Here is a 27,262-nt window from a genome sequence, read left to right on the forward strand (position 1 = left end):
ACACATTCTAAGATAACCAACAGTCAAATAACAGCTTCCATGACTTTAACATCGGCTGTGAAAGCTGTTCTGTGTAATACACTGATATTGTGTGTGTGTGTATTAGTGATGCAACAATAAAGCTCACCCACGGTTCAATACGAAGCTAGTTTTTGGATCACGGTTTTCGGTTCGGTTCTTTGAAGTCCTGCTTGCAAATGTCTCCTAGTCATTCTGCTTGTTTTATTATCCAATTAAGGTCCAATATAAAAAGGCAAAACTAACGCTTCTGTTTTTAGTGTTAATTAATATAACCGTTCTGACCCAATCGGTCCGGTGTCATTTCCCTCGCCATAGTAGGAAAATTGCGATCTCTAACAAAGATTGACGTTTGCACATGCACTAGCAGACCTCCGTTACCCTTCGATCGATCCGCACGTGTTTAACTGATGAAGTGAAGTTGACGCCATTGTTGCTGTTTATTGCTAAAAGCCAAAGCTTATGAATACACGTGCACTGAGAGGGGCACCGACCAATCACAACAGCCTGAGAAGCGGAAGCTCGCTGATATGGTATGGGTGGGACATCTTCAGACACACGCTCTAAGCGGGGAACCAATCACGACAGACATGGCCAGCTTTACCAATCAGAGCGTTTTGGAAGTAGGGACTTTATATAGACCGGAAGAAATCCAGTCGTTTTGTTAGAAAAGGGACAGCAGTGAACAATAGACTTGAAATATGTGAAATATAAAGCGTTTTTTGAAACTAGAAACATGAACATCCATCTCGTGAACATCTCATGACTTACACTGTATGGACACAAAACCACAGAGACATTTCTCAAAATATCTTTTTTTGTGTTCCACAGAAGAAATAGTCACGTACAGGTTTTGAAAGACATGAGGGTAAATAAATGTCACTGGAAATAATTTAGAACGCTGGCGGGCCGAATTACAAACGGAATCTTATAGGACACGCTGAACCGAATGAATATGGTGATCCATTTGGAACAAGATGCTACCGAACAACAGTGGCAGCCAGAGGCCTGCATAAATGATTCATCTTAGAGGAAGGGAAAGACTGCAGAAAACAATGACCATAATCCTCTTTATCTATCGTTGTATGAGCTTTTGATCTAGGTGACTCTGACTGTACAGGCACAGTGTTCTGGCTTTCATGATCACACCAGCAGTCAGAGGACAGGTCAGCATGACAGCTAGACTTGATTTGGCATCATTTACGGCGACAGCATTGTGTGTCTAAAATGGGTTTTTAAAGAAAAGAAAAAAACCTTTTTTGTTATTTAATAATAATATCATTCCGTGGATGTGTTATTCTACAAAAGGTTTTTATAATCGTTTTTCAAAACGTATTGACTAACATCATGTAAAGAAAGATGCATGCAATGGCATCCTTCTTTAAACACTGCTTAGATTTGCACACAAAAAAACATATTTTGTATTTTGTCCCTGGGCATGTGTGTAGCTGTGATTCGAACATCCACACGCATGACCAGAGGAGTCGACTATACGCGACGTGTTTCTGAGTAATCTAAACTGTCACTTCTGTGTCAGCAGGGAGCGTCCCAGGCTACAGTCTGAAAGCACATGATATCGGCCCGGGAGGGCGACCCCATCTGCTGATGTGTAGATGGGGGCCAAAATCTATTCCCCACTGACCGTAACATTCGTATGTGTAACAATGCTAGGCGTTCTCACGGGTGACTGGCATGTCGTTTCTTGAACGAAATTCTGTAGAACGGGGATGTGATGAAGCTGCCCATAGGACTAGTACAGTTATAGCAAATGGCAGTCCAGACAGTAGATGTGAACTGCATTAAAGGAGTAGTTCACCCTCAAAACGAAAATTCTGTCATCATTTACTCACCCTCTTGTCATTTCAAACCTGTATGACTTTCTTCCTTCCGCAGAACACAAAAGAAGATCTTTTGAAGAATGTTGTTAACAGCCCCCCCCCATTCGCTTGCATTGGTTACAATAAAAGTGAATTTGGGGGCTGGGCTGTTCTGTTACCCACATTTTTCAAAATATCTTCTTTTCTGTTCTGCAGAAGAATGTCATACAGGTTTGAATGACAAGAGGGCGTGTAAATGATGACAGAATTTTCAATTCGAAGGTGAACTACTCCTTTAAGATACATGTGGAGTGTGTTGAGAAGAGTAGTTTATGGCGAGGGAGGGGTGTTGTGGAGCCCGTCCGTGCAGCTGGCCGGAGGACACTGGAGAGGCATTATGGGCTCTTGTGAATTTTTACACTGGGAAGATGGCAGCTCACCAGCCCTTACTGGGCTACAGCTGCAGCAAAGGAGATGAATAATAAGCTTCACCACAAGAAACTGTACGACTGAAATGACACAGAAATTGTGCAAAATGTCAAGGGCGAAAGAGTGCCATTATGCTAGTAGGTTGCTAAGGTGCTTTTGCACATTGCTATGCTGTTGCCAAGGTGTTGTGGGTGGTTGCTAGGGCAATATAAAGTGTTTTGATGTACTTGGTGCTTACTGGTTCAAATTAAAAGGATCTTTAGATATGGATCAGGTTAGCTTATTCAATGCAAGTCTACGGTCTTTCTAATCAAAACTGAGACCGGTCATCTGCAACCTCTCTGACAGACATTTATAGATGTCAGATGACATAAATTGACAGACAAGAACTGAGTCAGAATCAGTCAAAATCAACTGCCTGTCAACAAAAACGGAACTATTCTTATAAACCCAGAACAAATGCTTAACATGACAAACGCAGAGCCACTACAACCAAACGATCCGCCATCGAAGATTTCATTACACGCTTCATAAAGACTATAATCTACTTAGAAAGGCTTGTGAAGACCACACAGTCATACAAGCCGTTAGAAACAGAAAGGGGGTAGATTTATTTAGTCAAAAATGATTATTAATAAGAAATGCTGGACGCAGCCCAGTAACTCATCTAAAAGGCAAAGCCTTGCTGCAAGAGACATTCTGGACGTTTCACGCTTGGTTACAATCTTGTAATCAAACAATTTACTTTAGCCGGAGGGTCCATGTGCCACAGCTGATAGCGCAAGATAACAGCTTGCTTTCGCACGCCTTTACAACATGTAAGCAATTAAAGATGGACCGTATAATGCAATTTATTATAAAATGGTGTAACAACTAATAAAAATAATAGAAGCTGTAAAGAAGGAAAAAAGTATAAAGATCACACTGCTGTTGTTTGATTTTCTCGGCTTCCTTTTAAATTTCATATTATAAATATATAATTTAATAGGCCTACATAATGGTAAACAATCTTGTAACAGGTCACTACATGAAAATAAGGATATTGCCTATTTTTAGCCAATAACATTCGCTGCATTCAAACTGGAATTTGACAAAAATTAAGCAACATAATTTCTGTCATCCATTTGTCAATTTTCTATTGGCATGTCTTACCCATTACTCTATAATTCAAATAAGACATTAACATTTACGCATTTGGCAGACGTTTTTATCCTAAGCGACTTACATTGCATTATACTATACATTTGTTTCTGAGTATGTGCAATCCCCTAGGATCGAACCCATGACCTTGGCGTTGCTAGCGCCATGCTCCAACCACTGAGCCACTGACCACTGAAAGCTGACCTGACAATTAACTGACCTGGCAATAAAGACAACATAATAAACATTTTACAATAAAGTACATATTTAAAGTACACTCAAAAAATGTTGCGTTGTATCAACAACACACGGTTTGGTCAAATACTGACATTTTCTAGGTTAATATAAACCTACGGTTGGGTTTCTCTGTACTTTAACCAATCATAGGATGAAACAACCATAATAGGTTTTGTGATGTCATATTAGGGGTGTCAATATATACGAGGTATCAATAACCGTGATATTAAAAACCATGAGTATCAATATTATGTTAATACAAGACATTTGATAATATTGTTTACTGTACAATTGTGGGAAACACTTGCTGAATGACAGCAAAGTCAAAAAGATTTTGAATCTGCTTTTTCTACTTCTATTGGCATATTTTATCATAGCTTTTTAAACGTCCCCTTTACCCAAAAGCAGAAAGAAACTGGCTAATTTATCAAACCAAACAGTGTGGTAACTACCCCGGGCGAAATCCTCAATCAGAATTATAATCATAGAGTGTAGATGAAACCATTAATAACTCAGACGTTTTTCCTTTTCATTAATAGCACCACAACCGTTATGTCAATATAGTTATGTCTGGAGAACTCTCCGAATTTAATTAATGAATAAATTACACTACAACCCTAAAGGATGTGTACAGTTAACAACCGAACAACAGATGATTCGGCCGGCATGCGGTAGAACTGCATACAAAAGCACACCACTCGATTTAATGATAGTCTTTCTTATCTGTCTTTCCATTCACCTTTCTCTTGACTCCACATTTCACCTAACGTTTTTCTCAAGCTGTGCTGAGATATTTACCAGCCCTGGCTCACCATAATTCTCACTCGCCGGCATTGATTACTGAGCTGTATTTCAGGAGCTGTTTTAAAAGTATTGATTACTGCCTTGTGCATAAGGAAATACCCAAGTTAACCTAAAAATACCACAGTGGAACACAGTGAAGTAACGCCTGCTCCAACATTGAGGCTGTATTAAAAATAAAACTTGTAGCCGGGGGGGCTTCTGTGCAGGCTTGCGTGCGAGATGCTGTGGCGTGTTGGGGGTAAAGTCCAGGGGGGTTGGGGGGTTTTACCAAAGACCTGACAGAAAATTGATTGTGGCAGAATTGGGGCGGGTACAGATGCTGTTGAGTGTGCTTCACCTTTAGTTGACCTCTGATGGTCGGCATGGTCTTAAAATGCCTTAATTACAGAATTAAAAATTAGGGCTGTCAAACGATTAATCACATCATAAACACTTACACATACATGCATATATTTAAGAAAAATATAAAATAAATAAAGGTTTTAAATTATTGGTGAATATAAATACTGTACACGTAAATATTTATTAATATTAGTGCTGTCAATCGATTAAAAAAATGTATCTGGTTAATCACAAATGTTTTCTGTGATTAATCACGATTAATTGCACATAACATTAATATTTTAAAATATACTTTTACATTCTAATAATTTCACGTGTAATCTTAAAATTAATGTAGAAACGACAGATTTCTTTAACAGCATCATTTTATGAATTAAAAGACTGATATTAGTACTGCAAAATCAACAAAATGTTGCATGTTTTCGCGATCCTGGATAATTTGTCATTTCACCACAAAAAAACACTCACATAAAATAAAGTAAAATGATCTAATTATGTCTAATTTGATTGATTAATGCCTTATTTTCACTAACATACTCTACAAATGTTGCCTGTCGCACACGTGAGTGAATGATGTGTGTGAACCTTTCTTACCTTCAATCTCACATACAGGCGAAGGATCGGGTGAAGCAATATCCTGATGTTACAGGGTAACTTAGTGCAGCAAAACTGGTTTATAGTCCTTGTAATCTCAAAATCACAAAAGCGTCTATTTTTAACTACCATCAGCGGGAGCAAACATTTGCACATGCAGTCTGACAGCGCGCGCGAGTAGTCTTTTTAGGCTTATTGCTTGAATGGTCAAATACACACATAATTAAGTCAAAATATCCATCTTAGCGAGTATTTATGTAAACACAATCGGTTAACAGTTACGTATTAAGTGCAAAGCCCTTAAGATGGGCAGGTGGGAGCTCAAAACTTATTTTTGATCACGTGTCCTTTTCGTCCGGCCGCTATCACATTCTGACCGGTCTCGAACTCCTTCTGTTCACGAAAAGGGAACTTTGGGCATTAAAAAAAAATGGCACTTTACGCAAAGGGACAGGTGCTCAAGCCACCTTGTCCCCCCTTCTGCACGTGCCTATATAAAGTGAACAAACATTATGAGGGGAAAACTGTTAGGGAAGTATGTTATTGGATCAGTGCACTACTGCAGATCTTAAAGTGACAGGACCCTACTAGTGGTTTGCTTTATTATTTAAAAAAATACTTTAAAACTTTTTTATTTAAATTAGAGAAGTTGTATAATTTATTGTTATTAAGTTTTTGTTTTTATATAAATACTTTTAAGTATTTATTTACGTATTTACAATGATAAAAATATCGCAAATTTTCCTGCAAATTATTGAAAATTACCGCTGCACAAACAGCTATTTTGATCGCAAAAATCACGGAAAAAAATCGTGAATTCCTGGTGGGACTGATTAGTGACAGGAGTCAGTTTAAGAATGCGGCCCCTTTAAGAGCTGTCTCTTTACGCAGATCCGGCGCCACTCCCATTTTCACAACTCTTTGCATTCATTTAAGATTTTATTTAACACGTTTAAGTCTTACGCTTACGAAAATGCTAGACAAAACGGCCTTTCTGGCATAATCTTGAGAGGTTTGATTCATTCAAGCACGAAAGAGAACTTGATACTGGTGCGTTTTGTGTGTGATTAGTCAAATGCGCTGGTTACGTCGTGCGCACATGCGTTGCGCAGCTTCCAAATCATACTTGACTGCGGAAAAGCACAAATGGATGAGCTTGACGCACGCGCAGAATATCATACTGTGGAGTCGGCTGTCAACATTTGTCGTGCTGTATGCGTACGGGATGTGCGGACAACCGTGGACCCTCCTTATGACGAAAACTGCATCATGCAGGGGAATCACGATGCCAGCCCAACAGCGATGGGTAATGTCATCGTCTATCGGCCCAACCCTAGTAATAAAAACGTAACGCTTCACTATGTAAGGTCTTATACAGCTCTGAAGACATAGTTAATATTAATATATGATATTATAGATCCTTCAAAAAAATTACACAGCACCTTTAAGAAGTTATTGTCATGACATATTTTCCTAATTCATCGACGTTGTTTTTTACTATCCATCATTGTTATGCTAAACATTTTAGCAATGAAAGAGACCTGCGTTCCTGATAGAGTCAACAATTGTTTCAGTGTGGGAACATTCCACTCACTGACCACTTTCGGCATGAGAACCAGTCAGACTCCAAAGACAACATGAAAGATATAGCTCTTCATGTAACATGTAACTGTATCTTGCACAACCAGCACATTTCCATTCCAGATAATCGGACATGATGGATCTGCAGTTGTGTCGTAATTCCTTGAAATTCGCTGTGGCATTGCCAATACGATTCATAAACACTCAAAGGGTCAAACAAATATCTAAGCTACAACATGGACGGAAAATATCTGTTTAGTAAATAAGAAGTCGGCTGTAGCACAAAGGCTCATCTCGCTGACAAGATGAAAATTACTAAAGATCATCAATTCTGCCAATGAGAACACACAAGATTCCTTTTTTCAGCGCTTTTAAAGAACAAAACTGGTCACGACAATTTGCATCACACCTCAGACACAACTAAACTGAATTAACCATTAACCACAACAGCTAAATAAAACTGGTGCTAAATGAAGCATTACGAAATATTTTCAAAATAAATAGTCAATGGGTTGTTGCAACTGCACCCATTTTAGGGGCGTTTTAAACAGAGCAAGACAGAATTCATTAGTAATAAAATGGCTTTGTTAAGTAAATAAAAGCAAACCGCAAAAGCCAAGTGAGTCGTCTCTTACTTTAGTGATGAGGATGCGGTATTGCTCTAGCAGAGACTGATCGTTGTGGCAGTCAGACAGAAGCTGCCAGACTTCAGCTCGTAAGGCCTCCGGTATGCCAGGCTTCACCAGAGCAGACAGACCCTTGGGCCGCGCCGAAAGGTTTCCTTGCCTGACAGGTGGAAGACAGACAGTGTCACAACAGCACAACAAAGCTCTCGGTTGTAGTAGTAATGTTCAATGCAGATTGTGTATGCGTCAACTAAGAGTCAATTCCTCAGAACTGCACAAAGAATTCAAAGCAGTTTTAAAATCTGTCTGGCCTAGCAGTAATATTATGAGACCAAAGGAGCAACTGGTAAGGCATTATAAAAAAATTACAAGGCTTTAAAGGTCCAGTGTATGAAATTTAGCGGCATCTAGTGGTGAGGTTGTGAATTAAAACCAATAGCTCACTCCACCCCTCCCTTTCGCAGCACTACGGTTGCTGACACAGAACAAAGATTGTCTCGTTTTCGCTTCTTTGCCAAAGGAGATAACATATTTACGAAACGCGTTGTGTAGAGCAGTTTGTCCGTTTAGGGCTACTGTAGAAACATCATGGCAAATTCCATGCGAGGGGACCCGCTGTGTATGTAGATAGAAATAGCTCATTCCAAGTTATAAAAACATAACGCTTCATTATGTAAGGTCTTTATACACCTCTGAAGACATTGCATTTCTATCAATAGATCTTCCAAAAAAATACACATTAGACCTTTAATTGAATTATAAAGACTAAAATAAAAAACGTTGAAAGAGTTTATGATGTACCACTTAAATTCAAGTGGTTTGCAAACAGCATGTAAAAGCAGAATGTCTCATCACGAGCTGAAAGTCTCACCATCTGATGAGGATGCTTCCCCAGGATTCCAGAATTTTCTCAGGACAGTCCTTCGACACGTCCCCCGTCCCACTAGAGATCTCGCTGTCGCTATCTGTGCAGCAGGGGACAAAGACAATTCACGTTCAATATGTTCATGGACAAAAAGATTTTCAATCATGTTTCTGGTCCAGAAAACACGTTTATGCCAAATCTCAGTTCAAAGATCAAACAGGCCAAAATTAGTGATTTGAAAAAAAAAGAAAAAAATAACTAGGGAGAAATCCAACTAAATTTTAAAGTAGTCGCAAGAAGCAAGCCGTGACCCACAGCTCTGAGACAAAAAGCGCTTTCAACCTTCCGGTGACAGTCGAAGCCCCAAGGGTAGAAGACATGGTCCTGTTGCTCTCAACTAACAGTACGACACGTGCAAACATCACTTTTACACGTTCCCCCAGGGCGCCACTTTATGTTACTTCCTTCAGTCACGTTCGAACTATGCACATCTGCTTGAAGCATTGTGCGCAGACAAAATTACAGAATCGTCCTTGCTGCATCCGTAAGAGTTATTCGGTGTAGGCACCTGCATTAGTCAGGGCTATATGGCACTGCAGAGTGTGGATATTACCGCCACTTCTGAGGTCATAAAGAAAACGTCTCAGACTTAATGTCCAGAAAGGTCATTAAGAGCTGACCACTGGAGTATGTCAAAGTCTGCGTCCACAACATGGCCGTCCATGAAGCCATTTAGAGAGAAATTAAATGAAACAAGAGATATTCTTCAAAGGCTACATTATTGTTTTCGTTTAACTTAACATTTAAATGAAATAAAAACATTTGGTATTAAATCGTTACATTTTACTGCTGTTGATATTGACTACAGACATTTATACACAAACACAACCTGTGCGTGAACAACAGCGAGTCATCATATAAAGATGCTCAAATAAGAAACAAAACCACTTGTGCTGCTTTCTCAGCCATTTACAATGTACGCGACCTCCAGCGAGCATCTTAACGGGGTCGTTTTTACAATCCTGGAAGTGAGGTCTGGAACACAGTGGTTTCGTCTTAAGTTTTTTAAAAGGCCTTCTTTTTACATTTACTTCACGAGTACCCTGGCAACGACAGAGAGATAGAGAGGGAGATGGAGAGAGAGACACCGGCCTCGCACAGATCCTCTGTCGCAAGGTGAAATAGCAGTTTGGTAAAAGATGTGGGTGGATGAATTTTCTGTTCCATCTGCCTCCCCGATAGATCTCAGAAATCTGGCAAGAGCAACACTGACTTGTACACCCCTGAAATCAAGACTTGGAACAAACTGCACAAATCAAAGATGGGATTATTCAGATTTATTTAAAGGTTAAATAAAAAAGAAACGTTCAATAATATCGCAATTCAAATTTCAATTAAATAAAATAGAGATGGTACCGGATCACATGAACAGGTTTCACAGCAATTGCTTAGCCTATGGAAATCATTCCCATATTATTATCTTTAACATGATATATTCATGCTATATGCTCTGTTTGGCCAACATATCAAGTACCTGAGATCTGCATTTACGCTTTTCAAAACCAGCCTTTGACAGCTGTGAACGACCTCCAAATCTGGCAACCCACAACATTATCTTTATTATGTAAATAATGATATGTTCTAAAATAATATCTTGATTTCTTTTTATAACACCTCAATGCAACATATTTTCTTAAATTATTTTTTTTAATTCATTTTATAGTAATCTTCTCCTGTAACACAGTTGATTAAACACCGCATTAGAAGCACAAAGGTCATAGTTTCGATTCCCAGGGAACAAATTCCATGCATTTCGCAGATGCGTTTATCCAAAATGGCTTACATAAATAAGTTACGTAAATTTGCATTTCACGTAAATAAACGGTTGGCAATGACAGTACCCTAAACGTGACTTAATCAAATCTGTGATAACGCTATTCCACATGGTGTGTGCAAAAATCAATCGAGCAGAAGCAAAGACAGCAGAAGAAGAAACATTCAATTCCAGGTGGCCAAATGGTACACAGAGCTCGAGGGCCAATACCACTTAACCAAACTGAAATCCATTCGTATAAAATAGGCACTGATAACCACTTAAAAAGCCACCAGGGTTTCACATCTCAGGCCTCTGGCATCCACGGTCAAAGGGTCCAGGGTTCGGGCTGACACATTTCACCCAGAGCTACAGGCCAGGAGTAAATTAAAGCGTGAGGCGGATTGACAGTTCCAACCCACAAGCGTAAACGGCAAAGGGTACAAGAAAATACAGAACGTGCTACAATTCAGTGGGGAACAAAACTGTAAGCATGATCTCTGATGAAGACCAACCAAAGCACTTTAATAAACCGGATGGTTGCGTACCTTCCTCTGGTTCCTCTTCCTCAGTGGGTGACTGCAGACGGCCACGTGTCCCGGCTGCACACTCCGTGTGTTTCTGCAGGCTCACAACTTCAAACATGGCATCTCCCTGGCTGCCCTTCCCCGTGCCCTACACACAGAGTAAACACACTCGGTAAACAAAGCAGCATGAGAATAGAGCATTGCAAATACTTCCCTCAAACAACATAATCAAAGTTACAGACGTGAGAAAAATGTTTAATGGAGGCATTCAGAGCATAAAAAAAGCTATGAGACGTTAAAGGAATTAAGACGCATTCATATAATGAAAGTGAATGGGGACCATTCGTTGAGATTTATTTGCCATCATAGATTGTAGGTTTTTTACATATTTCAGTCATATGGCATACATTTATTTGTCCTTTTGAAACCTGACAACCCGAGTCCCCATTTGCATTCATTATTCGTAAAAAAAACAAGCTACCACATTCTTAAACGTTTCTTTTTTTTTGTTCTCCGTAAGAGAGTAACTCTTGCAGGACTAACACAACACAATCAAAGTAAATGAAGCTTTAAAGGGATACCCCACCCAAGAAAATTCTGTGATGAATTACTCAACGTCAAGTTCCAAACCTGTATACATGTCTTTGTTCTGTTAAACACGAAGATGGATACTTAAAAAAACGTTAGCAACTGATATTTCTGGGGCACCATTGACTACCATAGAATGAAAGAATAAAATGGTAGTCAAAGGCCCCAGAACTGCTTGTTTTCCTAAATTCTTCAAAATATCTTCTTCGTTTTTTCGTTTTTTTTAACTATGGTACTCAATGGTGCACCAGAAATCGCAGTTGCTAACATTCTTCTAAATAACTTTCTTTGTGTTCAACCAAACAAAGAAATGTATGCGGGTGTGGAACAACTTGTGGGTGAGTAAACGATGACAAAGTTTTCATTTTTGGGTGAACTATCCCTCTAAAAACATATTTATTTTTATGTGTACTATCTCTTTAAGAGTCTGACACGCTACAGCACAGCATTCAAACGTGCTTCACCTTTGCCACCGCTTCAGGCGAAGCGACAAATAGTAATTACATGCACGGGAAGAAATTGAAACAAGTGGTGTTAGGGGAGAAAAAAAGAGCTGTGAATCAGTCATGTGGTTTGCAGGGAGCCAATCAGAGTGAGGAATACCGGTAAACCCAGAAACGACAATTGTTAACGCCGTAAACCGCCGTTTCTGTTTTTAATTGCCATGTGGATCTGTACAACAGTCGAAGAATGATGTTTACAATGATTACACGCTAATTCCCGGCGCCTAACGAGCGGCATAAACAAACAGGAAATAATGAAATAACCCGAAGAATGGTTCGGGCCTATCGCTAACGCCATAATATTATCTTTTAATTAGCTTTTAACTACAGCCCATGCATTCGTTCATTCTGTGATAAGATAACTACCGAGGCAATCAGACAGAGATGCAGCCTGCGAGTCCTAATTACTTCAGCATGATAATGAGCACCAGGACTCCTATTAAGCTACGAATTATACAAAGCCTCCATTTGCCGCTTCACGGCGTCCAGGAGTTACAGCTTCTATTCACGCTTCACGAAAAGAAAAGCACACATTCTTCCTTAAGATTTGGTCACCAAGTTGCGTAGCCCAGGATTGTTCGGAATTAAGGCTTAAAATCAGCAAAGAGTACCTGTTTGAGCTTGAGGTAAAACGTCTCCGAGAAGGCCTTCCTGCTGAAATACCAGAACCTCTCATTTGCCGGATAGACCCTGACTAGTGCCTCCATGAGGAACCGAACGGGTTCAACGACCTCGGTCACCACCAGGTCCACGGCTACCGTCATATACACCTGCTTGTCTGGAGAGATAAGTTCAGTTGATTATTAACTCAACAAAAAGAGACTTGCCGATACTGGTTGTTTATCTTTTGGTCAATGCGGAGAAGACTTGCGTTCGGAGATCGTATCATGCAGTATTCGTTCTCAGGTGAGCGCTATAATTACAAAGTGAAAGTAAAGTGCTGAGTACAACAAATCACAGATCACTGAGAACCTGAGAAAACAAGCTTGTTTCACACTGAGGGAGGGTGTTTATTATTATTTCAATTAACAAGAAACGAGGCCAGCAAAAGTTACAGATTTATGAGAGAGTGGCTGAAAATAGATTCCAATTACGATAAAGTCAAGCCAAAAATGGTGTCTTGAGAGGTAAATAATGGATCGGTGGTAGACATTGTTAACACTTACAAATGAACACAAATCCAAGCTAACTTTACTGCAGGTGTAATAAAACGCAGGCATGAAATGAAAAATGACGCATGCTGATTCAACACAGTTTCAACTAAAGTGGCTGTAAATCTGAAATCTCATTCAATCAATCAAACAATCACAGTTGCCCAGTCAAATGGACAGAAAGATATGACAGTATTGAAAAAACTTGTATGTTGACAAGGAGGTTCACAGGGTTGTGGGTCAGATCTCACCTTTCGGTGTGTCTTCATTGAGTGGCTGGAAAGCGGGAGTGTTTGGGTTCCAAGTCCCGGTGATAACATATGCCTTCTCGTCAGCGTTTTTCCCCATGGACTCCTTCAAGCACAAACTCAAGCAACTATTAAGATTCCGACACTAGAGCTACCAACAATAATGCATTAACTGTTCAAATTAATTTGCTAAAATAAATGTATTTAATTGAAAATGAAAATGTACAAGATGTTTTCACTGATGTTCTTTAAACACAGCGTGAGAATTTATTACAGCATCTCTGATATCTGCTATCGCAAGTAAGATTGTTAGATGTTATACAGTGTTTATACAAAAATGTATCCAGAATTATGCATTATATCTTATTATATAACTTCAGCCTTATTTACCAGTGTTAGAAAGAGAAACTTCTTTAAATTCTTTAAATATATTTAAATAAATCAAATCCAGATGGGACTCAGGGTAACAGAAGCAAAGTCATCTGCTCTCTTTAAATTTAATCATCATTGAAACTCGGTATAAAATACAATCAGCCACAGCGAAACACAGCTGCTCTTGCATTTTGATAATGTTTTCTTTTTTTAACAGAGAAACGCACTATATTATAAAAAGAAGGTTCGTTTAGCGGAACGCTTTAACAAATTCAGCAAAAATTGAGAACAGTTGCATTGACAACAGAAAAAAATCTTGGGATTATTGACAGGATGATATTGACAGTTGACAGTGGGTAAATCATATAAACATGAGATGTCACTACTAAGGTTATATTCAGTGCAGTCAATGTGGATTTTTGACTCAAACCTCATGAATCTAATTATGCTTGACTGAACAGCCAATTGAACTGCTCTTGACGTGCAAACTGCTAAGCTTGCTCAAGGGCGAATGTAAAATTGCCTTGAAAAATGAACAACATAAAATCATGTATTTCCATTTAGTGTTTCTAAAAATAGCAACAGAATGGGAATTTAAAACGGTAATACCACATCAAGATGAAACACATTAATATGATACACAATTAAAATTTAAACCACAGGCAGTCATATTGCAAGCAATGGGGTAATACAAAAAAAAGTGAACTGAAAATCAGAAAAGTGTTTTACCATGTCAAGAAGGTGCATGTCGCCATTGCGAACCTTCTGCCCAGGGCAGAGCAGCATTCCAAAGCACCTGGAACAAACAAGGTGAAAGTAAAACATTCAATAATCCAATTGAAAATCCATTTCAAAGCATGTTACATAATAAAATAACAAATAAACTGCATATCAATTTAATCATTAGAATGTTTACACTGAATCATACAGAAATTGATGTAGATGTTTGTTTCTTTGTTGCTGTGGCAAGATCTGTGATGGTCACTTTCATGGCAAGTCTCACAAATCAAGCAGGCCCTTTTCTATTGTGACCAGTGCGCCATCAAGCGGTCACAGAGGGAATCACACTCCTTGAAAATGTCAATTCTAAACGTTACATATTCTCTTTTGTATGCTCTCTGAATAAAGCATGTTGATGCATTGGGGCTGAATTTGCATTTTTTATTTTCATTTCCTTATGACACAACCTGGACTTCCTAAATCCATAATCGATAAAGGTTGGCTGTAACAAAAGAAGTCTATGATAAAATACATTTCAAGTCAGGTTTAACTGGTTCTTGGCAGTCTGTGTTGTACTTTAAAACACTGAGAAATAAAACAATAGCATGATGCCTAAAGCTTATTGTTCATCGAGAAATAAACAACCACTTCCAGTTTCACAAAAAAGATAATCAGAAGGTTCATCAGGGTCTTTTATTTAAAAACATGAAACTTTGTGGTTGTGTATATGTATAGAGTGCATTTTGGGTAATAGCTCAATATCAAATAGCCTTCACATCCCAGAACGCACCTCTCTATCACAAGCTCCTTGTTGGACATTTGCTGGACGGTGACCACCACCTTTTTCGGCACACCTTGCCGTAGCTTGAAGTAATATTTATCTCTGTCTTTAGGGACGGGACTAGAAAACATAAAAGAGAAAAAGTTGTTTTTACAGTCTAATTATTGCCAGTCTAATCCCATTCAGACAAACTAATGCAAATCAGAAATAGAGTTTCCACAGAAGTGTATGAAGACAGACCTGAAGTTTCCCTTTCCATCATCTTCTCTCACTTCTAACGAAACAGTGAAGGTGAAAATGTCACTATCAAGGGACAGCGGCAATGCAGAGTCTCGCATGTCTGTGGCAGCTTTTGATGAACGCTTGAAGGCTGTTGAGAAGCTGTAGAGAATGCGGCTAACCTGAATAAAAAAAGTGACAATATTTTGTGAACTTCATATGTATTCGTGTTTGAGTTTTATTAATTGAAAATATTAAGTTCGTAGATCAGACGAAGCTTGTAACTCACAGCCTCTTTGATATGGCAGGAGAAGACATGGATTTGAAAGTCTTCAGAGCTGCGGTAGCTCTCAGTGAAGGAAAAGCAATCGCTCTCGACAGAGCCCTCTCGTCCCCGTGCACAGAACAACACCTTATAGATGGGAAAAGATGCGATCTCTGTTCCCGTGGCCTGGTCGACAACACTAGAAAAACACAAGCGGAACACACACAACAAACTTAGAGGGCTGTAACAATGTTTGCAAGAATGAGTTACATGGAAATGTTTCTGTTTCAATAATAAACAGTAACAACTTCAAACTGAACAACAAGATGATTTGCAACAGCACTCAAACAAAACATCTTCATTTTTATTTTACTTTTTGAAAAACGTTTCATTTTCCCTTTCTGTCTACCGAAATAGCTAATGACCCTTTAACAGCTGCAATGCGCATCTGACTTTGCAAGTGTATTTTAGAAACAGCTCTGAGGTTTGGAGGAAGGGAGATGTTCAACCTGAGGTTACGCCACAGATCTTGAGAAAAATAACACAGGGTGAGAAAACAGAAGTGCTACCTCACATTTCTGAACCTGAAAGCGGGAGCTAAAATGAGCTCGCATCACAGTTGTGTTGTTAACACACACACACAAAAATATTTTCAGCCTTTTGAAAATCTAAATTCAAAGACATGTTACGAAGGTTCAATGATATATAAGAAATATTTAAGCATTTTCACAACTAATCTGAGACTTTTGGAATTTTTTGTTGTGTGACTGACCGGACACAGCCGTCTGGACCGCTGGGCACATGTAGGGTGATGGGGATGGGAATGGCGCTCTCTGTCCGCAGGGTGGCCATGGCTTCCTGGGCCTCGCTCTCATTGCGAGGTGCCTTCACCCAGGTGCAGCCCAGATATGAAAGTTTACTAAATTGCACGCTGTCCTCTTCTTGTGCTTCCACTGACGCTTCTGTGGATACAGAAACTGTAGAGTCAACAGCTGTTTTTATCATCCAGTGAATTAAACGTACATATGATGTAAATTTCTTCGTATTAAAGATTATTCACAACATAACGGATATGTAATTTAACCCGGCATCAGGGCAAAACAACTTTACAAATCCACATTTGAAGCCATTGTAAAATAGCCACTGTGTTTAAGTCTTCATTATTGTGCCACGTTTGCGACTTGGTTGGCGACTGTAAATAACTCACAATACATTGTGCTTACATTGGACACAAGCGACACGTTGCAACACGTTAAAACTAAAGCACTCCCATTATAATCTACAAATTTGGAAGCGCCCATCTGTGACAGTTTAAGGAGTTTTTTACCTGACATTGGAATAGTTAAACGGCACTGTGGGCATTTTTTTTACACATGATGTGGTAACAGTCTGACAGGAACTATGAACTTCAGGTTAATCTATATGCGTTGACATAGACTGAAGATTCACTATTGCTGCTATTCATACAATACAATACTATTTTAAAAACTGAAACAAAAGCAAAGGTCAAACCATCGCTTTATCTAAAGGTCTACTGTCAACAGTTCTTCTCAAAACACGGCTGAGTGAGGAAGTTTGTCAGAGGTAGGGAGGAAGTGAATGGTCGAAGCAATAACTCAAGCGCTTGGCAACAGGAAGCAGCCACCAAGTGTGCGTTCACAAATCTGTCTTCAAATATCTTATATCAAATAGTTGTTCATGGATCAGACAGTCAAACAATCCGTGAACAAACATTTCTGCCATCTGATGTCAAAAACCTACCCAACAATGAAAGATCATACTGATTTGTGGTATTATTATTTCTAACAAACGCTAATATACACCTGTTGTAATAGGTTCCATTCATGTGTTTCTTAAAACATTTTATGTAAGTTGTCTACTTGTCTAACTCTTATATATTTAAGTATACAACAATAACGTACCATGCGGGGATGTGTCCAGGGTCAGACTGGGTGGTCTGATCTGAGAGCTGGGTGCCTGACCTCCTGCTTCTTCTGGAGGTCCTGGTCCATCACCAACATCATCCAGCACCTCCTCCATCGCCCGCTCCAACTGCTCACTACCATTCCACGACATCTGAGAGAGAGAACAGAGAGCGAGACAGAGCATAGATGATGTCATCAACAGCTCAAAAATGTTAACCAGGTCACATTCATTAGTTATTCACATAACATCACAGCATTTGCAGACTTGAATAAATGAGACCTTGAGTTTAGGCCTCCCCTCCGAGCTGGAGGGGGAGCCCCCGGCGGTGGGCTGGACCAGCACAAACTCCTCACTGGTGACGGTTGCCACTGATTCAGTGGATCCGCTTACTCTGCCCAGGGAGGAGCTGTCATCCATGATAGCCCGGGACAGTCTGCCCAATGCGACTGCTCCTGTAAACCAGACAGACCTGTCACACCGGATACATGCCCCGATTTATCATTTCAGACAACATGAAATCACATTCGGAAAGCACTGAACTTCCTGAACGTGACGTAGATTTTAGGTGAAACCGGGATGATTAGTGAGCAACTCAGGCGAGGTTTCCTTGTACTCATTAGTGGCTGACAAGAAAATGTGCATTTGGGTGTGCTTGGGTCTTTAAAGTTTCTCTTGGGGATAAATGAACAAAAATCAGTTTTTGAGCAAGTACGTAAAAAATCTGGGTTGAAAACGAACTCCCTACCTAACCCTGATCGCAACATTAAGCTTACAATAATGATTTCTAATTTGAGCTGTTTTTTGCAGAAAAAGACTGTTTGACATTGTTCGACTTCAGCGACTTCATGCAGTAATCAGCACTTTATGTTTCAAACAGAGATGGCGATAGAGAGGCTAAAGTTACAGAAAAAGCAAAGAAAACAAACACATTGCTTTCAACGTTATAAATACATCTAAAAATGATAGCAACCTAGATTCATCACGCATCATGCATGCTTTCTGCTGATTCAACAAGCAAGATCACATTTATCGTATCATCTGCCTGAGCTTCAAGATCTACCACTGCCCGAATTCAGACGAAACCTTCTGAGAGGCTACACGACCCCGGCCACACTTCTGTTCACACCTAGGGTGTTAAAGATACGAAGTCTAATCGCACCTTGTTATTACAGAATCCTGACCAAAGTGTGCAAATCATATAACAGTCTCATAACAGCTATGGCGATAACCTCTATCAGCAACTGCAGTTAACACAATAGTGACATCCCGTCAGTCCATGTCAATGAATGGGCCCTTACAAACACAGCAGTCATGTGAGCGCATCATTCTTTTTCAATTATAGCCATTGAAAAACACACAGGATAAAATCTAAAACCAACAGAGGAGTCTTGAGTGCACCCACCATGGTGCAGTTAATTTTCATTATGTAGCCAGTTTGGTGCTTTATATAAATAGAAAACATGTTTGACAAATGTTCCTCAATACACATTCAAATAGTTGCAAAGCAGAAACTGCACAAAAGAAAAGAACCTCAGCGTCATTACTTTGGAATACGCCAGTTACGGTACTACAATGAGTGTCATTCCTATATCTGGCATTAAATAATAGATGAAATGATTAAAGACACAAACTGTTAGTATCACAGGGCTTCGACAATAAGGACTGCCCGATGCCCAGCATGGGAGGCCTTCGGGCCAGTTGAAAGAACTGTCAGTTGCCCTATTGGGCCAGTGCTGTATCGCAAGTTTATAATTTTCAAGTTTTTAAGCCTTTCCATATTCTCAAAACAACACAAAAGAGAGCTCGATTGGGTTCTCACGGGCTGTGTGTATGATTTGCTCGCTGCTGGAAAGCCGCATCTCCGACAACGTGCAAAATACTGAATTGAGTTCTCTTTCATGTCTTCTTAACAGACATATCCACACGAAATTATGCCAAAATGCCCATATTAGCAAGTATCCTTGCAAAAGTAATCCACAGAAACAGTTTGGAAACAAAGCGCGTGTTACAGTTTATTACATCCGTGCATCTTAAAGGGGCAGCAGCATAATAAACATCTCTGTTTTTAAAGTTCATCAAACAACAAAGGACGGAGAGAAAATACATTCACTGCTCCTGTCCTGACTGATTCCATTATAACTTTAGTAAGGTTTAATTTATATGGTAAAGACTATAAAGGCTACATTTAATTTCTGTACCTGATAACTACTATTAGATCAACCTGAAACACATGAAAAGCAGTCCATGTTTTTATTTTGTATATGTTTGCTTTATTACATTTACTTGTGCTATTGCTTTTGCACAAACTACTTTTTTATTTTAATACTTACCGATTAGTTGTCTTCAACATTATTTAAAATTTCAGTTAGGCTAATAGTTTTTATATCATTACCTTATTAATTGAGATACACAGGTAAAAAAAACAACAAACAAACAAATAACTAGACAATATTATTTGTTTATTACTTTTTATGGTGGGGCCAGTAAAAATTCGAATCACTTGCCCGACCGGGCCGGTAGAAAAAATCCTTAGCGTTGAGCCCTGTATCACATTTTGTATATTTGAGTAGAGATGCACCACTTTTATAACGTTGGTTGTGTGTGTCAAATAATCGGAATGATATATATTATTATTAATCTATACTGTATAATGTTAATATACATTTAAAAAACATTGATCAATAACAAACACATTAAAAGCATTTCATACTGCTTTTATCCCCCGTTTAAAGTTTTACAACACTTCATTTAGCAATAGTTATTATTACTACACCTCTATTAAACACGGCGATGTAAATAGAGCCAAGTGTCACCATGTCTCAAACACACAACCACAGATAAAACTGGTGCAGTTAACTTATGATGGGCGTGCATCAGCCACAATGCCCACGTACACAGACTCCAGCCCATGAGCAAGAGAAACAGGCTTTAGAAACAACAGTTTCCCTTCTGTGCTTGTACTTTCTGTATTGCTCACACGCCCAGCGCTTCAAAAACAGACATTAGAACAATGTGCCAAGGGATGGTTACACCAACATGCCATAAACAAAAAAAGAGCCCAAATTTGACCCTCTGACCAATGATGAAAGTAATTTTATTAAAAAATCAAGTCAAGGTATTTTATTCATGTCAAGAAGTGATTTGTCTGCGTGTTCTTCTTAAAAGACATGCCATGATGTAACTATGGGCAAATCTGGCCGATGACATAACCCTGCAGAACAGGAGGAGGAGAATGCTTGGAAAGACAGAAATTTTCAAATTAAGCAATGAGACATGAAGGAGTGTGCTATACTGTGACTGTACTAACAGATGAAGGATGTTGTTAAACCTAATCACAATTCAGCCTTGAGTCAATTTACAATACTTGGGATAAACACTTGGTGTAGGGAGTATTTATTAGTTTAACATTAAAGTGATAGTTCACCCAAAAACGAAAATTCTTTCATAATATTTTTACCCTCTTGTCATTTCAAACCTGTTTGACTTTCTTCCGCTGAACGCAAAACAAGATATTTTGAATAACATTGGTAACCGAACAGTGATGGTACCCATTCACTTCTATTGTATAGAGTATAGACACAAAACCAATGCAAGTGAATGGTCACTGTTGCTGTTCAGATTCACAACATTCCTCATCATATTTTCTTTTGTGTTCTGCGCAAGAAAGAGTCATACAGGTTTTTAATGACAAGAGGGTGAGACAATGATGACAAGTTTCATTTTTGGTTGAACTATCACTTTCACAACAATAGGAATTCCCAAATAGAGCGTGATGAATAAGTGACGGTGTCTTGCTAGGGGGTATTTAAATTTGGATTAAAAAAACTATAAGCTAGCAACAAAAACATTTTTATTTACTATTTCTATTCACTAGCTTTACATTCATTAGCTTCTAATCCTATTGTAAACATTGCTTTGTTTAGTATGTGTACTATGCTTGGAATGAACTGTCGAACGCTTTCTCATTTGTAAGTCGCTTTGGATAAAAGTGTATGGTAAATAAATAGAAAACATTTTTTATTATACAGTAGCACAGCATTGAGTGCATTACAGACTTCACAAAATAGTTATATTTACATTCGAGCAAATACATAAAGTGACATCCCAAGATAGATATAGTCCTGAGCAAGCAAACTTTAGTATTTGGTTAATATTTGACTTTAACAAGCAATGTACAGTAATATAAAATGTTGCTACAGGAACAAATGTTTTGCTAGCACAAATCAAAATCCAGAATCTATAAAAGGTTCTACGTGGGCTTGTGAGTGACAAATAAGGGATCCTGTTGATTCATTAATGTACTTAATAGGTTTTCAATACCTGCAGTTATTTCTCGAGTTTTCGCCGTTATTCTCAAGTCAGGAGAGTTTATACAGTGGCAATCATCTGCAGAGCTTCACTAAACAGGTGAAAAGTTCACCACCTTAGTGATGTGACAGTTAAACAAACTGACATGTTTGTTTAACCAAACATTGGCAAACCAGGTCATACAAACCAGTGTTACTGAAATGCCGCTGCAGGTAATGCAAAGTACAATATTTTTTACACCGGTGTACTATAATAGACATCTTTGACTTGTTTGACAGCTTTTCAGTTTCCATACATGAAACCTACATTAAATATTCTGTAACCAAAATATAAACAGTCCAAAAGGAAATATATTGAAATATGCTACATGCACTATTTGTGAATGCTGTAATGGTACTTATTACGTGTCATAATGTCAGTAAGACAGCCATGGACAAACCAGAATGTTTTACTATATAAACACATGTGAATACATAAAAAATGGACAATATGAAAACAAAGCATTGAATGTACAACAACAGCAAGGTACTAAACAGAAAAGCAAAATAATAGACAGGAAGCGCATCTTCAAAGGGTGTGTAAACATTTCGCACTACTAACTTACTAACGCTATCTTTCACCACACACACGCGAACGCGCGAGACAACAGCTCGTTACAGCTGTCTATCGCGTCAAAATCCCCAAAAGAGTGTTTGCTGTCTATGGGAAGCTGAAACTGCCTCTAAACTCAAGCTAGTCAGTTAGCCTAGCCCCCGCTAGTCAACAATTAGCTCATTTTCCTGTCAGTTTAACTTCAAGCAAGCACATATGACGGTTAAAAGCTTGTATAAAAATGCCGTAATGAATAATAAAACAAACCAGGAGTGGCTGTCTGGCGTGAGCGCGTATTGTCTGTTATTGCGCTGTCTTTTGGAGTTTCCTGAGGGGCTGAAAATCAACTTGCTGTGAATCTGTCAGCTGAGCGACGCGCGTGCACACGCAGAAACATCCGCAAACCTCATCGGCGCTCACGCAGCTTTCACATGGCGCAGGCGACGTCAACGCCGCCGCTGGACGGAGCCACGCCCCCTTCACAAATTTGTGAGCAGCAGCGCCGCCGGTGAATGCGGTCCACCTGATTTTGGTTTTATGTAGGTGTTTTATGCGGCTGTTTACGATACGTTTTTATTTACAACAAAGTGTTTAATGCTAAACACAGCTGATTTGAGGAAGGAATATATTTTTTTTAATGTAAACGCGTTTGTGAGGTGAACAACAACAAAATGTGTGAATTACTTGTCAATAGCCACACACATCTCATCTCGCAAGGCTATACTGTTTTTTAATGAGATTTTAAATAAGATTTATTTACTAGAATTCCCTACTTTTCATTTGATATAGGCTATATATATATTATTGCATTTTCTTTTTTCTTTTAATATAATTACAAAAAAATTAACAAAATACATGAATATGGCTCAATTGTATTTTTACTCCATATTTTAAAATTAATGTAATTACATATAATCTATATAGATAAAATGTGTGTTCTTTCGAAAATGTTTGAATTCCTCGAAAATTTTGAGGGATTCTTTATTTATCTGTAAAAAATTACTCATAACCTAAACAAATCAAAAGACAGTGTCAAAAAATACATGGAATCTTTACATGGAATATAATGTGCCAACTTCTATCAAATCCTTGTCACTCACAGATAAACGTGATTGATGATTTGTGTAGCCTAATTGATGAAATCAAATATAAAGTTTTTCAAGCATTACAAGTTGAATGCAGACATAAAACAGTGAATCGTGGTATTTTCTGCAAAGTTCAGTTAATTAATGCTTACAAATATGTACAAAATACATTTAAATGGAATCCAACTCATTTATGTTTAAGGTCTGTTTCAAGAAAAACATTTAAATTACATGAATATATTACCCAAACAATCTTCACATATTGTTGCATTACCGTTTGTTATGACTGGATACAGTAAAGTTGCATAGAGAAAACTATGGAAAATCCTCCTTTAGTAAGTTACTGCGCTTTACAATCCATTCCAAAAATTGCTTTTTTACGTCATCTACATAGTAAAGACATACAATACCGATTTATTGAATGTAAAAGGTGTTAGATAGCCCTCATATAATAGCACATTAAAAGAAGCCCACGTTACAATATTGGGGCTGTAAATCTTAAGCCCAAAGTGGTTGAAGGCCACTGAAAACCAGGAGCCCTTATCCTATTATAATCAAATAAACAGGTTTGACCATTGGATTCAGTAAGAACAAATCTGTATCAATCTGTTTATAAACATCATATTAATTCGGATCTAATAGTAAACAATAAAAACACTAAAAGTCCTCACGTCCTCCATAGTGATGCTCAGGTGGACATCACTGATCAGACGTCAGTACTGATGCCACGCATGTTGCAGCAGATTTCCGGTCGGGTTCGGGTGCTCAAAGTTGCACTGCAGGGAATAGATGGAAGAGTGAGAGAAAATGAGGGGCTGTCGTAGTGGGCGGGCATATAGGTGATCCGTTCCCCCTCACTGTATGTTTCATCCATGGTGCGAATATAAAAGGGGGAGTTGTAGGGGGAGCAAGCAGGGCAGAAGCTCTGTGGCGGTGTGGGTTCAGGTGACAGGGAGATCGGGGTCGTCCCACCGCCGTCCACCCTGAGTGTGCTGCACGTGTTGCAGGCAAACTGGGGTTGAGGGCATACATTGTCTGTATCCGATCCATTCTTCGTACAGCAGTAATACTGAAAAAATAGTCAACAAATGTTTTGCGTATACTATAGATTCTATATTATATTGAATATATTGAATATTAATGCATGGATGAATAAGGTCACTCACCTGAAGTCGACAGTAACAGAGTACTACAATGATACAGAGGAGTATCACCGTTGCAAGAATTCCCCCGGTTATAACAACAGTTCCAGCTGTCATCCGACCAGATCTCCATTAAACTCTAAACAGAGATAAATTGTGAAAATTTTGACAATTTAATAGAGCAAGTAAATAGTCCACAAGATGGCGCTGCAATATAGTAACAGAATGAATCAAGTTGGAATGTTCATTCTGTATGTAACTAGCAGGTCCACCATATTCCTGCAAAATTGGGAGATTTTTAAACTGTTGCCACAGGTAGTTTCCTCTTACATGGGTTCAAGAGGGATAGATTTTGTTCATGAGCTGTCATTTTTTAGGTACAATAAAGTTATTTGTAAAAACAGTGTTTTTATGATTACTACTAGGCCTATATGTGATTTAAAAAAAGAAATTCATTGTGTGCAATGCATAATAGTGATTGTCATGATTCTGTCCTCCTTGTCATGAGTTTTCTAGTTCTGTGGACAGAGTCTTGACAGTACCATGTCTTTGGTACTTGTTGTGTTCTGTGTGGAGACACGTGGCCTTTGTTGTCACTTTGCGCCACGTGTTCTCCGGTCGTGTCTCTTAGTCCCACCCCCTTGTTTCTCATAATCTCGCCCTTTGTGATGATTCCCTTCACCTGCCCTATGTAACCATTCCCTCGGTAGTGTTCCCCTACTTAATGCCGTCTTGTTTATTTGTCCCATGCTGGTTCGTTTTGTTTGATACATTTCCTGATTATCTTGTCTGCCCAGTTCCTGAAAGTAAGCTTTTTTGTGAAAGTTTTGGTTCATGTTTTGCCCCCTTGTGGGAAGTGTTTGTTTTGCTGTTTTATGCTACCCTTGGTTCCTTGTTTACTTTTCTGTTTGCACCCCTCTGGGTTTTTGTTTTATAAATAAAAGTATTTTTCGTTAACCCTTAACTGTCTGCGTCTGGGTTCTGTACACAACCGTGACAAGTGACTATGCAATGTGAATCTCATGTTTTTATATACACTATGTGACAATATAAAATATGTTTATTGGGAGTGACATATTTTGAGTTTTGGCCTTTGGGCTGGTTTTGTTTTGTAGATTTGGCAACCCTGGTAACTAGATTTTCAGATGCTTGCGAAACCTAATGGTACAATGTTATGGTGTTATTGGTTGTTGCAGAACGTTATAAAGCAATATGGTCACTAAGGTGTTTTGAGTTGCTATGTGATTGCGAGGGTGTTCTGAGGGGTTGAGAAAAGTCACAATAATGGTGTCTATAATACTCTGATTCCCATGGTTTCTCTTTTCATTATCGACTGTGAGTATTGTTTAAGTATCGTACTAAAAAGCTTGTTATCTTTCATCATTTGTTGTGATGTCATAGGTACAGTCTGCGGAGCCATAAGACTACAGTATGCAATGCAATCTTCCAATTTGCCATTTCCTGTTTGTGCTCCCCAGTGATTTCATTCGCCAGCTAAATCAAATCCAGTTTGGTCAACACGTTCCATTCTGCTTCCCAGACCTCCCGCGCTAATCACGCGTCAGCCTTCGGGGAAATGATTAGAAGAAGCATAACAGATAAGAATGAACAACATGAGTCACACCTAAGACAACATCTAAACTGACATGCATCAGACAGACAGACAGAGATCAATTTTGAATAACGTTGGTAACCAAACAACATTGACCCCCATTGACTTCCACTTTAAGGACACAAAACCAGAGACATTTCTCAAAATATCTTCTTTTGTGTTCCACAGAATAAAGCCTTTTGGTGCTGGTGCTAAAAGTAAAAACTGTAATAATTTAAGGTGGGCTGTAAACCCACTGTATATTTAATACTCCCCACCGGGCACTATATGTGAGACATAAGTGATTCCACTCACATATTGCATGAACAGAAGCTCACGGCTGGGCCCAGATTATACAACAACTATACAATGCTGTTTCAAATCTCTTCGGCTGCCTGAATGGATTTTTACAACACTGATAAGGCTTCCGATTGCATTCTCACTCACCTGCTAAGCTCAGCAGAGATATTAAACCATTAATGAGAAGTTTGTGAATTATTATAACCTGCCTTTGCATTTGAACGTAAAGGTTGAAGTGCTTATAATGAATCAAAATGGGACTTTGGTTCACCAGTAAATAAAAATGATGTCATAATTTATTTACCCTCATGTCATCCAAATCTTCTAGATTACTCCTCTGTGGAACACAGAAGAAGATATTTTGAGAAATGTCCCAGTGTTTTTGTGCCCATACAATGGAAGTCAATGGAGTTCAATGTTATTTGGTTACCAATTACATGTGGCATTCTTGGTATTATATAAAGAGCTCTACATTGAATATTACTGTAACAAATCTGCTTCTCTTGTCCGTTTTCTAACTGATCAATGTCAAGTTATACCCAACTATTGGTACATCTGGGGTAATAACATACTTGTTTCTAGTTTTAGGGCTATACAGTTATTTTGATTTACTATTGTTGGTCTGAAAGACAGAAATGTCATTTATACTCAACAAACTAATGTAATTTGAGTAATTCTG

General features: G+C 38.7%; 1 protein-coding gene across 1 annotated transcript in view; it reads right to left on the minus strand.

Annotated features, from left to right (window-relative positions):
* Nucleotides 1-22,870, minus strand: part of rabgap1l (RAB GTPase activating protein 1-like) — a 69,374-nt gene extending 46,504 nt beyond the window's left edge. Inside the window, exons 1-13 of the mRNA XM_057325288.1 lie at nucleotides 22,733-22,870; nucleotides 17,846-18,018; nucleotides 17,563-17,716; nucleotides 16,413-16,602; nucleotides 15,665-15,839; nucleotides 15,397-15,557; nucleotides 15,166-15,276; nucleotides 14,385-14,451; nucleotides 13,287-13,389; nucleotides 12,496-12,662; nucleotides 10,815-10,941; nucleotides 8,460-8,553; nucleotides 7,598-7,748 (exon numbers count right to left, since the gene is read on the minus strand). Of these exons, the coding sequence (XP_057181271.1) occupies nucleotides 7,598-7,748; nucleotides 8,460-8,553; nucleotides 10,815-10,941; nucleotides 12,496-12,662; nucleotides 13,287-13,389; nucleotides 14,385-14,451; nucleotides 15,166-15,276; nucleotides 15,397-15,557; nucleotides 15,665-15,839; nucleotides 16,413-16,602; nucleotides 17,563-17,716; nucleotides 17,846-17,983 (1,638 nt within the window). The 5' untranslated portion in view covers nucleotides 17,984-18,018; nucleotides 22,733-22,870. The remainder of the gene's footprint in view (nucleotides 1-7,597; nucleotides 7,749-8,459; nucleotides 8,554-10,814; nucleotides 10,942-12,495; nucleotides 12,663-13,286; nucleotides 13,390-14,384; nucleotides 14,452-15,165; nucleotides 15,277-15,396; nucleotides 15,558-15,664; nucleotides 15,840-16,412; nucleotides 16,603-17,562; nucleotides 17,717-17,845; nucleotides 18,019-22,732) is intronic.
* Between the last annotated feature and the right edge of the window lie 4,392 nt (nucleotides 22,871-27,262).

This window comes from Triplophysa rosa, linkage group LG25 (genome assembly GCF_024868665.1).
Source record: "Triplophysa rosa linkage group LG25, Trosa_1v2, whole genome shotgun sequence".
Taxonomy (NCBI): Eukaryota; Metazoa; Chordata; class Actinopteri; order Cypriniformes; family Nemacheilidae; genus Triplophysa; species Triplophysa rosa.